This window comes from Pongo abelii, chromosome 2 (assembly GCF_028885655.2).
Source record: "Pongo abelii isolate AG06213 chromosome 2, NHGRI_mPonAbe1-v2.0_pri, whole genome shotgun sequence".
Lineage (NCBI taxonomy): Eukaryota > Metazoa > Chordata > Mammalia > Primates > Hominidae > Pongo > Pongo abelii.
The window spans coordinates 161,083,845-161,095,579 of NC_085928.1; the positions used below are offsets into that span (position 1 = coordinate 161,083,845).

The 11,735-nt window shown below is 39.2% G+C and overlaps 1 protein-coding gene across 1 annotated transcript in view; it reads right to left on the reverse strand.

Annotated features, from left to right (window-relative positions):
- IGSF10 (immunoglobulin superfamily member 10) overlaps positions 1–8,637 on the reverse strand; it is a 25,917-nt gene extending 17,280 nt beyond the window's left edge. The window contains exons 1-4 of the mRNA XM_002814190.5: positions 7,933–8,637; positions 6,173–6,367; positions 4,682–4,811; positions 1,018–1,408 (exon numbers count right to left, since the gene is read on the reverse strand). Coding sequence (XP_002814236.4) covers positions 1,018–1,408; positions 4,682–4,811; positions 6,173–6,366 — 715 coding nt within the window. The 5' untranslated portion in view covers position 6,367; positions 7,933–8,637. The remainder of the gene's footprint in view (positions 1–1,017; positions 1,409–4,681; positions 4,812–6,172; positions 6,368–7,932) is intronic.
- Positions 8,638–11,735: the final 3,098 nt, after the last annotated feature.

Here is an 11,735-nt window from a genome sequence, read left to right on the forward strand (position 1 = left end):
CTACAGACCCATACAGCATATTACTCTACTGAATACTGTAAGCAATTGTAATGCAATTGTAATTATTTATGTATCTAAACAAGGTAACATGTTACCTTGTATGATGGCTACAATGTTACTAGGCAATAGTTTTATTTCACCTCCATTGTAAATCTTATGGGAGGATCATTATATATGCCATCTGTTGTTGACTGAGATGTCAGTATGCAGTGTATGATTACGTGTGTGTGCATATGTATATATACACATATGACATATGTATAAATGCATATATGATGTGTTTTTATACATATATGTAAGTTTGGGACATATTGAGACCACATTTAAAGATAAATTAGATACAGGAAAGGCAAAAGACTTCTAATAGTAGTAAATATAACCAAATGTTATCCATTCAAGAATAGAAGTACAGGCAAACAACCCAAGTGGTGAAATGGTTATTCTGATGGAGATGGGGTGGGTGGAGAAGCAGCCAGACTTCTCAGAAGGGCTGAGCAGTTTGCTGGCTGGCTGAGAACCATCAAGCAGAAAAGGAAAGGAAGGGCTCCAGGCAGGGGCAGCAGCAGGTATGAGGAGGTAAAACAGCTTGTGGTGTGGCAGGAAGTTGTCCAGAGTTGTTAAGAGCAAAAACTGCCTGTGTGCCTGGGATGGGCAGGGCTGAGGGTTGGAGAGGAGGGAAAGGAGGCTGAGGATAGGCCAGCACCACACTAGGAGGACCTGGCTTGTAGCCTAAGGAGCATGAGATTTATTCTCTAAGCCAGGGATCAGCAGCATTTTTATAAAGAGCCAGATAGTAAGGATTTTTAGGCTTTGTGAAACAGTTCTCTGACACTACTTTACTGCCACAGTAGCCAAAGCACAGCCATAGATGATGTGTAAATAATTCATTATTCTGGAATTATTTCTGAGATGTTATTTTCTCTCCTAAATTACCCTGGCCTCTCCACTTCCTAATATAACACCTCCACGCAGATTTCCTCCATTTAATTGGGACAAAAAAATAAACAATACAGATACCTGGCTTCTCCCGTATCCAGTCAGACAACCACTTTAAATGGCAATCACAGGTCCATGGGTTCCCATGCAGGTAAAGGCTGTCTAGTTCAGGCATATAGGAGACCATCTCTTGAGGGAGGGAGGTTAGGAAGTTATCAGACAAGTATAGGAACTTAATGAAAGAGATTTTAAATATCTGGAGGTAGCTCAAAGAGACAAATGTATCTGGATGGAGCTTAGTGAGCTGATTTCCTTCCAAGTGCACCAGGCGGAGAAAGTTGAGCCCATAAAAAACCTCTGGGTTTATAAACTCAATATTGTTGTGGTCCATGTGCAATCGTGTCAAGCTCCTGAGGCCATAAAAAGTATCTTTCTGAAGTTTTCGGACTTTGTTATAGCTCATTTTTAAGACCTATGAATTAAAAAAAAAAGAACATTAATTTATATTGTCAAAGGAATTTTCCCAAGAGGGAAAAGTCCTATCAATATCGAAACTTATGTTGAAATTAATGCAGTGCAATTTATATACCTTCTTAGGATCCCAATTCAATCAAATTCATTGCAAATTAAATATGACAATATCAGAAAAATTAGAATGCTCATGAACATTTGCTTATTGATATTAAGGAATGAGATATATATATTTCTTTTTTCCTTTTTTTTTTTTTTTTTTTTTTTTGAGACAGTCTCGCTCTGTCACCCAGGCTGGAGTGCAGTGGTATGATCTCTGCTCACTGCAACCTCCGCCTCCTGGGTTCAAGCGATTCTCCTGCCTCAGCCTCCTGAGTAGCTGGGATTACAGGCGCCCACCACCATGCCCGGCTAATTTTTGTAGTTTTAGTAGAGATGGGGTTTCACCATGTTGGCAAGGTTGGTTTCAAACCCCTGACCTCAGGTGATCCGCCCACCTCAGCCTCCCAAAGTGCTAGGATTACAGGCACGAGCCATCATGCCCAGCCAGGAATGATTGTTAAAATTTAAGATATATGAATGATATTGTGGTTATTTTTTTAAAATTTCTTAATTTTGAGATATATAGAGTACTTACAGATGAATATTATGAAAATTTGGATTTGTTTCAAAATAATTGAATGGAGTAGAGAATAGTGGGTAGGGGTGCAGGTGAGACATCTGCTATGAGTCCATAACTATTGCAGCTGGGTAATGGTCCATTACAGTTCATTATATTCTCTCTACTTTTGTCCATGGTTGAAAATTTTTATAAGGTTTTTTTTTTTTTTAAAAAAAAGTCTTAGTATTTCAAGTAAATTTAAGATTTCTTAAACATAAATTTTTCACAAGAGACACTATTGATTTTAATTTATTGAGTTATAGTTCACATGCCATAAAATCCACCTTTTAAAGTGTACAACTGGCTGAGCATGGTGGCTCCCAGCACTTTGGGAGGCTGAGGAGGGCAGATCACTTGAGGCCAGGAGTTTGAGACCAGCCTAGCCAACATGGCGAAATCCTGTCTCTACTAAAAATACATATACACACACAAAATTAGCCGGGCATGGTGGCACACACACGTACTCCCAGCTACTTAGGAGGCTGAGGCATGAGAATCATTTGAACTTAGAAGGTGGAGGTTGTAGTGAGCTGAGATTGTACCACTGCACTCCAGCCTGGGTGACAGAGCAAGATTCTGTCTCAAAAAATAATAAAAAAGTGTACAATTTATTGGTTTTTAGTATATTCATAGAGTTGTGCAACCATATCCACTGTTAGAAACTTCTAAATAAAGTTTCTTTTTTGTGTTTTGCTTTTTTTTTGAGATGGAGTTTCACTCTTGTTGCCCAGGCTGGAGTGCAATGGAGTGATCTCGGCTCGCTACAACCTCTGTCTCCCAGGTTCAAGCGATTATCCTGCCTCAGCCTCCCGAGTAACTGGGATTACAGGCTTGCAACACCATGCCTGGCTAATTTTTTGTATTATGTAGTAGAGATGGGGTTTCTCCATGTTGGTCAGGCTGGTCTTGAACTCCCAACCTCAGGTGATCCGCCCCCGCCCCCCTTGGCCTCCCAAAGTTCTGGGGTTACAGGTGTGAGCCACTGCACCCGGGCTAAAGTTTCTAATAAACTTTATTTTGCACCTTAAAATAAAAACTAATACCCATTAGCAGTCATTTTTCCCATCCTCTTAGCCCTTCACAACCACTAATTTACTTTGTTTCCATGGTTTTGCCTATTCTAAGCATTTTATATAAATGGAATCATACACTTTATGGCATTGTGTCTGGCTTCTTTCACTTAGCAAAATGTTTTCAAGACCCATCCCTCTCATAGCATGTATCAGCCCTTCATTCCTTTCTTTGCTGAATAGTATTCTACTGTATACATGCACAACACTTTATCTGTCATTGGCTGATGGACATTAAGAGGTGTCTTATACTTTTTGGTTATGAGTAATATGACTAATTTTGAGTTGCAATTAAAATAATTTTGAATATTTCAATAGTGCTAAGGTATTCTCCAATTCCCTCTCCAATTACCAGTTGAACATACTCTCTCCCATAAACAAAAAAGAAATGCTAGTGAACACAATTTCTCATCATATTTTCCTGACTTGGCCTGAACTATTATCTCTGTCGAAAATGCTTTTCTAGAATGCCAAGACCACTAATAAGAAAAGAAAAAATAAGTTGGCAACATAGAAGAGCTTTGCCCCAATGTAACCTGGGAGTTCAATCTCCAACTCAATGTTCCTCAATATCCATTGAAAATTTGGTCGAGAGAATAAATATATGTAGAGAATTCTATAAAGGACATGCAATCCATCTATTCCTCCAAAGACATACATTCCGAATAGAGCCTGATTAACCAAATCAACAGAATCACATAGCTACATTATACTCTATTGCTCTCCACCATGGTTATAACCTCCCTTACATAGCTCTGGTATATGTTAGAAGGCTCTATGAACACAGGTACTTTATCTTTTACAAGGATATTATTGACTTTATTTTACGACACTGTATTTTATGAGGAGCTTTGTAAGACATTTCTTTCTGATTTAAAATCATACATGGCTGTGCTTTTCCTGAACAGTTTAAGTTTTAATAGATGTCATGTATTGTTAGTGTCTCAAAAGCTTCAGGTCGTACTTATAGCAGACATAAAGGTCTCTACGTATGCATTTCCTCATGTTCCCTTTATTCTTATCTCTAGCCTTATTTTACCTTTTACTTTCTCATTTACTTTTGTGATCATTCTTGCATGATTTTATGTATTCTTGGGAGTCCTCATAACTTTAAAAAATTGTTTGAACAAGGTAGAACATGAATAAGTAAATAAAATGAAACTGAAAACAGTACACTGATTTATATAAAACTATTATCTGTCTAAGATAGTCATTACTTTTAGGAACCACATTCAATTCCCAGATAAACATGACTAGAAGTATCCTTTTAGGATTAAATTTTGAAGGTTTATCATCTCTGGGTATTGATTTTTTTTTTCTATTAGCTTGAGGTATTAGAAAACTTGCCTCAGAGTTTTCTTATTATTCTAATTTACACACACAGTTCCACAGTTAAAAATCAGTTAACATTCTCCATTGACGTCTGCTTCTAATTTACAGAATGTTGATTTTCATATTGTGTAGAGACAGGCAGCCTTTGACGGTCTACCTCACAGGCACCACTTTACCTCTTTAACCTGTCCCCTGTCTCCATCAGTCTCACCTGCAAGGCCTGCAAATCTGAGAAGGTCTTGTCAGGGATTGTGTGAATGCCATTGCTGTGAAGCATGAGTAACTCCAGTTTGGTCAGGCCAGAAAAATCTGTTTCCATCAATCTAACCAAGCTGTTGTATCTGAAATAAAAAATGACATTCTAGGCATAAGCTAAGTCTGTCAACTAAAGTTCAAATGTCATAACCAAAATAAACACAAACAAACTCAATATCTCTCTTTATAACTGTACTCTACTGAGACAATCAAATGCTTCAAATACTGAAATTCACCAGATGCCACAGAAGGTCGACTGTCTACCCAGTTCTTGCCGTTTCAGTTACAATCACCCCCCTCACATTCTGGGAACTTGTCACATTTCTTTTCATTTTCAAACTTTTATATATATGCTGTTCCCTCCGGTTGGAATGCCCTTGACCTCACCTTTTTCTATTTGTGAACACTTAATATCTAGCCCATTCTTTCATGACACTATCTCCTCACCACTTCCCCAGGTGGAATTCGTCAGCAGTAGTTAAGAAGCCTGGGCTCTGGAGCCCAGGCTTGGGCATCTGGTTTGGGTATGATTATGAGCTCAGACTCAACTGAGTAGCGGTGCAACCCTGGCTAAAATCAGCAGCCTTTCTGTGCCTCAGTTTCCTCATCTATAAAATGTAAATAATAGAACCCACTCCAAAGGGATTATGAGGATTAAATGGATGCAGTGCTTAACCCAATGCCAGCACCTACTGAGCACAACCTTAATGTTAGCTCTTAATATTAGTGACTGTCTCTAAAACACTTTGTATGCTCTATTACAGTTTTTATTAATTGTACTGACCGTACATTTGTCTTGTCTTTTTAATGATCAATACACCTCCTAGAAGTGAATAATATATCTTACCATTGTATCCCCAGTGCATAGTACATGCTCACTAATATCAAATAAACGATATTAAGTCCAACATGTGTATTCAGACACACACAGACTTTTTTTCATGAACATTTAAAATACAGTCATATTTTTAAAAATTTAATTAGGCATCCATTTTAAATAAGTTTGTATGGAAAGAAACCAAAGAGCCTATAAAAAGGATACATATATATATGTGTGTGTGTGTGTGTGTGTGTGTATTATATAGGCAGACACTTCCAGTTACCCTGTTATCTCTTACGATGAATGATGAATGATCATAACCCCAATAGTTAACAGAAACTATGTCATTTTCCAGCAAAAATGTAGCCAGAATGAAGCTTTTTACCATCATGAGTCTCCCAACCTACCAAGAGGGACTTCAAATTCTAGAAGAACTTTCTCCTAATAAAAGTTTACCAGGAAAAGTTTTCTTATTGCCCCCAACAAACATTCTCATGAGCTCATTTTAGAAAAGAAATATTGTTAAAACAATTGAGATTCATCTCCCAAATTCATAGATGTTTGAGGGACAAGTCACCGCTGTGATTGATCCCTCTTTGAGAAGAGGAAACATGAAGTCTCACACACCCTAAATTGATGCGTTCCACATTGGGCGGGATGCTGTCTGGGATGGAGGTCAGGTACCGAAATGTGCAGTGTACCTCCGTAGGCATATAACAGGCACAGCGGCGAGGACAGGCCCTGCCCCCAGGGGTGGCGACCAGGCAGACCACAGCAAAGGAGACCAGCAAGCAGGTGATTCCTCTGCCTTTTACCTTCATCCTGAAAAAACATCACACCTCAGAGTTATAAAGAGTGGTGGAGCAAAGTCCCAGGACCACCACACAGTCACTCTGGGAATCTGGGAGACCTTCTTTAAGGGTTGTAAGTGGCTGATTCCATCCCTGCCCTTTGTGGTCATATGCACTCTTTACAAAACCGTAGCGTGTGCTGCTGGCCTCACACTGCGCTTTATGATCAAGTGGGATATTTACTGTTGTGAAAATTTCTTCACGGCTTCCCACTTCTTAATGAAAACCAGCAATCCCTATTACTCAGGCATTCATTAAAAGGGAAACTGGAAACCATGAGAAAGATATTGTGACAACTAAAATATATAGAATTTAGTTTCCTTTATATGCATTAATTCTTTTAGAGTAACTTTCAAGAAACTGATTATAACAGTAATACCTGTGCATAATAAAACATTTGGAAACTGTAATTAAGCAGTAAAAAGGGAAAATATTACTCAATCTCACCACTTATATAATCCTTAAACATGTTGTATTCCTTTCTAGACTTTTTCATCTATTGTGTGTATATGTATAGGTGTACATACATTTATGTGTATATGTGTACATGTGATCAAACTCAATTTTGTAACACATTTTATCATTTCATATATAATATGTTTTTTCATTTTATTAAACTTTCTTCAGAAACATTTTTTAAAGGTTGTAATAATCCACTGGAAGGGAGAATAAATCTCTAACCAGTTTTCAAGTCCCTGCCAGAAAAAAAGACACATTGAACACTTCACTGCCAAGTAATGATCATAAGCAACAGCGACTGACCAGCTGAGAGGGCTTGAGCCATGCTGACCCTGTGCAGGCGTGATGCTGTCTGCTTTTGCTCAGCTTAGGACATCTCTCTGCCTTTTTCCTTGGTCCCTCCTCCAGCTCATGGCTGCCACAGGAGGTGGGGAGCATAAGCAGGGAAGAAATATGCTCAGCTTGTCAGAAAAAAAAAATGGTATCTGTTACCCATATGTGGGGCAAGCCCAGGAATTCAAACCTAATTCTCTCCTGAAATGCAGGATTGAAATAAACTCTTTATGGTGCTTTTCCAAGCAAAATGACCTTCATAATTTGTAATAAATCCTGCCGTTCCGTGGAATAGCATGATTTTGGATTCCACCAGCAACCACCCTTTAGCTACAAACTACACTCAGAAATAACACTGGGGCTGAACTGCTTGGATTTTCATACAGATAAGAAGATGATGGATGTCTTATTATATTTTAGTCCAAATTAAAATTTAAGATAGGATTAATCATATGACCACTTTTGTCATTGTAACCACCTGGTTACAAAAATTTTAAATAAGCTTTGTATGACTGGAGACAGCATTTCTACCTTATCATTAGATAAACAAAGGAAGGAACAGCAGGATGAAGGTAATTCTCTCGTTCAGCTTAAATAGAAGTTCTAGGTATGCCCAAAAGTTCTGGGTATGCCCACATTCAAATTATTTAAAAGAGGATCAAAAGCATAAGACAATACATGAATAAGGGATTCTCACAAATGTAAGCCTGAAAATGTACATAATGAAATAGGAATTGGCAATACCTGAGCTCTTCTTTCAGGTCCTGAATCCTCTTGTGACATAGGCAGAGACAGAAAATCTTCCCAGGAAATGGAAAATTGTGTCCAAACCTGAGGGAGGAAAAGTTCTCTGCTCCAAAGTGAGCAAAAAGCCTTATTCTTTTTGGCTTACAGCTCAGGAGTAATGCTCTTCAGGGAGACCTGGAGCCGCTTCCACAGCTTCAAAGTTCTATAACCCATAACCACATTAACCAAGAAGCGTTCTTTTATTATGATGCTTGCTGTTGCAGAAACAAAAGGCTAAGTGGAGCTTTTTAAATTTCCTTTCTCCTCCCTCAATAGTGTACTTTAGTACTCCTTAAAGTTGTCACTTGAATATTAACTACTACTAATCACTCCATTTTGCTCCAAAGTCCCAAGAGCTTCTCCTCAAATTGTCTTTTTTGGACAAATCTGTCACAGATGTCTCCATCTATTGATTGTCTTTCCTCAGTGTGTGTTTTTTTTTGCCTGGCACCAGTCACCGAAGAATTGTCGTGTGCTTTCATGCCCCCACCTTCTCCGGGTGCGTCTTCCCTCCCCCACCCTCCGCCCTCCCCTCCCCAGCTCCTGCTCCTGCAGCCACGGTACTCCCTCCATTCCCATGCCAAGCCCCAGCCGGCGTGGGGTTCCAGCCCTTTCCAGGGAAGGATTGGCCGAGGCGCTCACCTGTTTGCCCTGGTGACCAATGGGCTCGAGCTGCCCGGGCTAGGTCCCGGGCTCAGCTGCTGGGGTCGTGTGGAGCTGGTCGGGAGCCCTGGGAGCGAAGGAAGGAAGGCGGGGCGAGGGCGGGGGATGAGCCCGACTTCTGTTTCTGGGGACGCGGCCGGGACTCAGCAGCACAAGGATGAGAAACGACCACCGGGCCCCTCTTTATGTTTACGAGCGTGTGGGAAGCTAGTTCGCCGTGCCTTCACTCTTCCTCCTCGTTTTTAAATTCCCAGGGCTTTCTCCTAGCAAGTTGGCACGTCCTGGCTGGGTGGCATAGCAGTTTCAGTAGCCGCCCGTTCATTACCTCCTTGACCTCTTCCACCTGTTGACAGGTGGGCCTTTTGGTTTAAGGGTGTGTGTAAATCGCTGCAGGCTGTCCTTGGTCCTGTGGCTCCCAAAGTTCTATTTGAAGGCTAAGTTAGTGTTAATGACCTGTGATGCCTACAGTGTGAGTGTTTTATTTAAACCTCTCTTTTAAAAATAACTAAATTATATTGCGTATATTTAAGGTATGCAACATGTTATGGGCTATATATAGATAGTAAAATGGTTACTATAGTGAAACAACATATCCATCATCTCACATAGTTACCCCATTTTTGTTTTTGTGACACGAGCAGCTGAAATCTACTCTTTTAGTAAGAATCCCAAATACCATACAATTTTATTAACTATAGTCCTCTTGCACATTAGATCTATACACTGGTTCATCCTACATGTATGCTACTTTGTATTCTCCGATCTACGTTTTTCCATTTCCTTTCTCCAACCCCTATAACCACTATTTTATTCTCTATCTCTGTATAATTGACCTTTTAGAAAAAGATTTCACATATATAAGTGAGATCATGCACTATTTTTCTTTTGGTTTCTGGCTTGTTTCACTTGGCATAATGTCCTCCAGTTCACCCATGTGTGTGACAAATGGCAATATTTCCCTTTTTTGTTTTTAACTGCCAAATAATATTACATCGTATATAGATGTCTCAGAGGAATTCTTTTAAATCATTATCACAGAACCGGATTTAAATACTACTATTTCTGCTTGGATTACATTCTCCTTTCTTGTCTCCACCCCTGCCATCTGGAGGCAGAAATCCCTCCAGAATCACCTCTACCAACTTGTCCACATGTAATATCTCCTGCAGTTCTGGATGGGGCTCCCAATACTCATAAACACTGAGTTAACATAACTAAAATTACCTTGTTTCCTTCCATGTAGTTACATAGCATTTAAGCTTTTGATGACAATTTGCAATGAATGTTTTAGGGCAGTGGATCTCAAGATAAGGTCATGGGTCCAGTATCAGCATTACTTTGGACTTTGTTAAGAACAAAAATTTGCAGGATCCATCCCAGACCCACTGATTCAGAAACTGTACGAAGGAGGCTTAGGAGTCCATGTGTTAACAAGCCTTCCATAGGATTCTGGTGCAGCTACAATGTGAGAATTGCTGGTTTAGTGAAATAACTTCTGAAAAATGTTTTACAAATACCAACTCATTTCAACCTCACCATAGCACCAAAAAGCCTAAAAGGAAAGTATTTATGTTATTCCCATTTTACAAGTAAGGTACATAAAGGAAAGTGACACAACTCCAGGCCATGTGGTTTGTGAGTAGAAAAGTCGTTAATTCAAACTCAGGCAGTCTTGCCCTATGGTCTGAACGTTTAACCATAAAGTTGTGGCTGCCTCACTTAGCTAAACATGGGTAATGTGCCATATCCCATGCCGAGCATTCATGTGATTTATGGTTAGTAATAAGTCAGTTACCAAAGTAGAATTATAGAATCAGAGACTCAGAGTTAGAAGTAACCCTAGAAGCATGTATATGAACATGGTCTTTAGCTCTGCAGAGCTGACAAGATTCTTTTAAATTAAAAATTCACATGATGTCCAAACTTGGATGCTTGCTTTGGAAATGTGGCATGTTTGTCGGGTTTTGGCAGCCACAGTTTATCTTTCTCCCAAAGCTCCTTGGTGATCAACCTCATGGCTTCGTATTCTTTAGTCAATTTCTAACCCAGGTCTGGACTTCCAGACCTCAACTAGGATGAACCATGGAAAGATGACAGCAACATGTTAAACTTATTTTCCTAGGCTTGTTACCTGGGGTCATTTTCTTGCTATCAGTTTCAAAGTGAACTCCTGATAGGAATGTTTGCTTCTCTTAAGAATTTTCATGAGATAAATCTCTACAGTTGCTTCATGTCAGAGCTCTTCTCTGATGTATTTTCTACTTTTCATGTCATCTTCCAGAATTATTAGAAACCTTAGTCATACTGGCACCAATTCTAGTTCCATTTGCTCCACTTAATAACAATTCTAATATTTGTAATTACTTTTATAGTTAGAGTATATGTGTGTCAAAGCCTTTATATGTATTGCTTAATTCTCAGAAATATTCTGATGAGTAAGTGCTAAAATTATACCAGTTTTTCAGATGAGATTGCTGAGGATAAAGGATGCTAAATGATTCAGAGCCAAAATACAATACTGAATTAATTTTAAAATTATAAAACCAATGCTTTTAAGCCTTAAATTTTCTTTCTGTTGGTTTTTTTTTTTTTTTTTGAGACGGAGTTTTGCTCTTGTTGCTCAGGCTGGAGTGCAATGGCACGATCTCGGCTCACCACAACCTCCGCTTCCTGGGTTCAAGCAATTCTCCTGCCTCAGCCTCCTGAGTAGCTGGGATTACAGGCACATGCCACCATGGCTGGGCGCAGTAGCTCACGCCTGTAATCCCAGCACTTTGGGAGGCCAAGGCGGGAGGATCACCTGAGGTCAGGAATTTGAGACCAGCCTGGCCAACATGGTGAAACCCTGTCTCTATAAAAATACAAAAAAAGCCTTATATTTTCTAACTTCTTCCTGCTTCTATTTATAAAATTTGGAGAGTCCACAGCATATCAAAGAAAAGTTTCACCACTCTTTTTTCTAACCATGCTTAATAATGCAATATGTTTCTATAGATTCATATGGTTTACAAATCACTTTCACCATTGAACATGGCCTCATTTAATAAGAAATTTATGAAATTCAATGATAATGACTTTATTTTGTAATTGTAACTTTA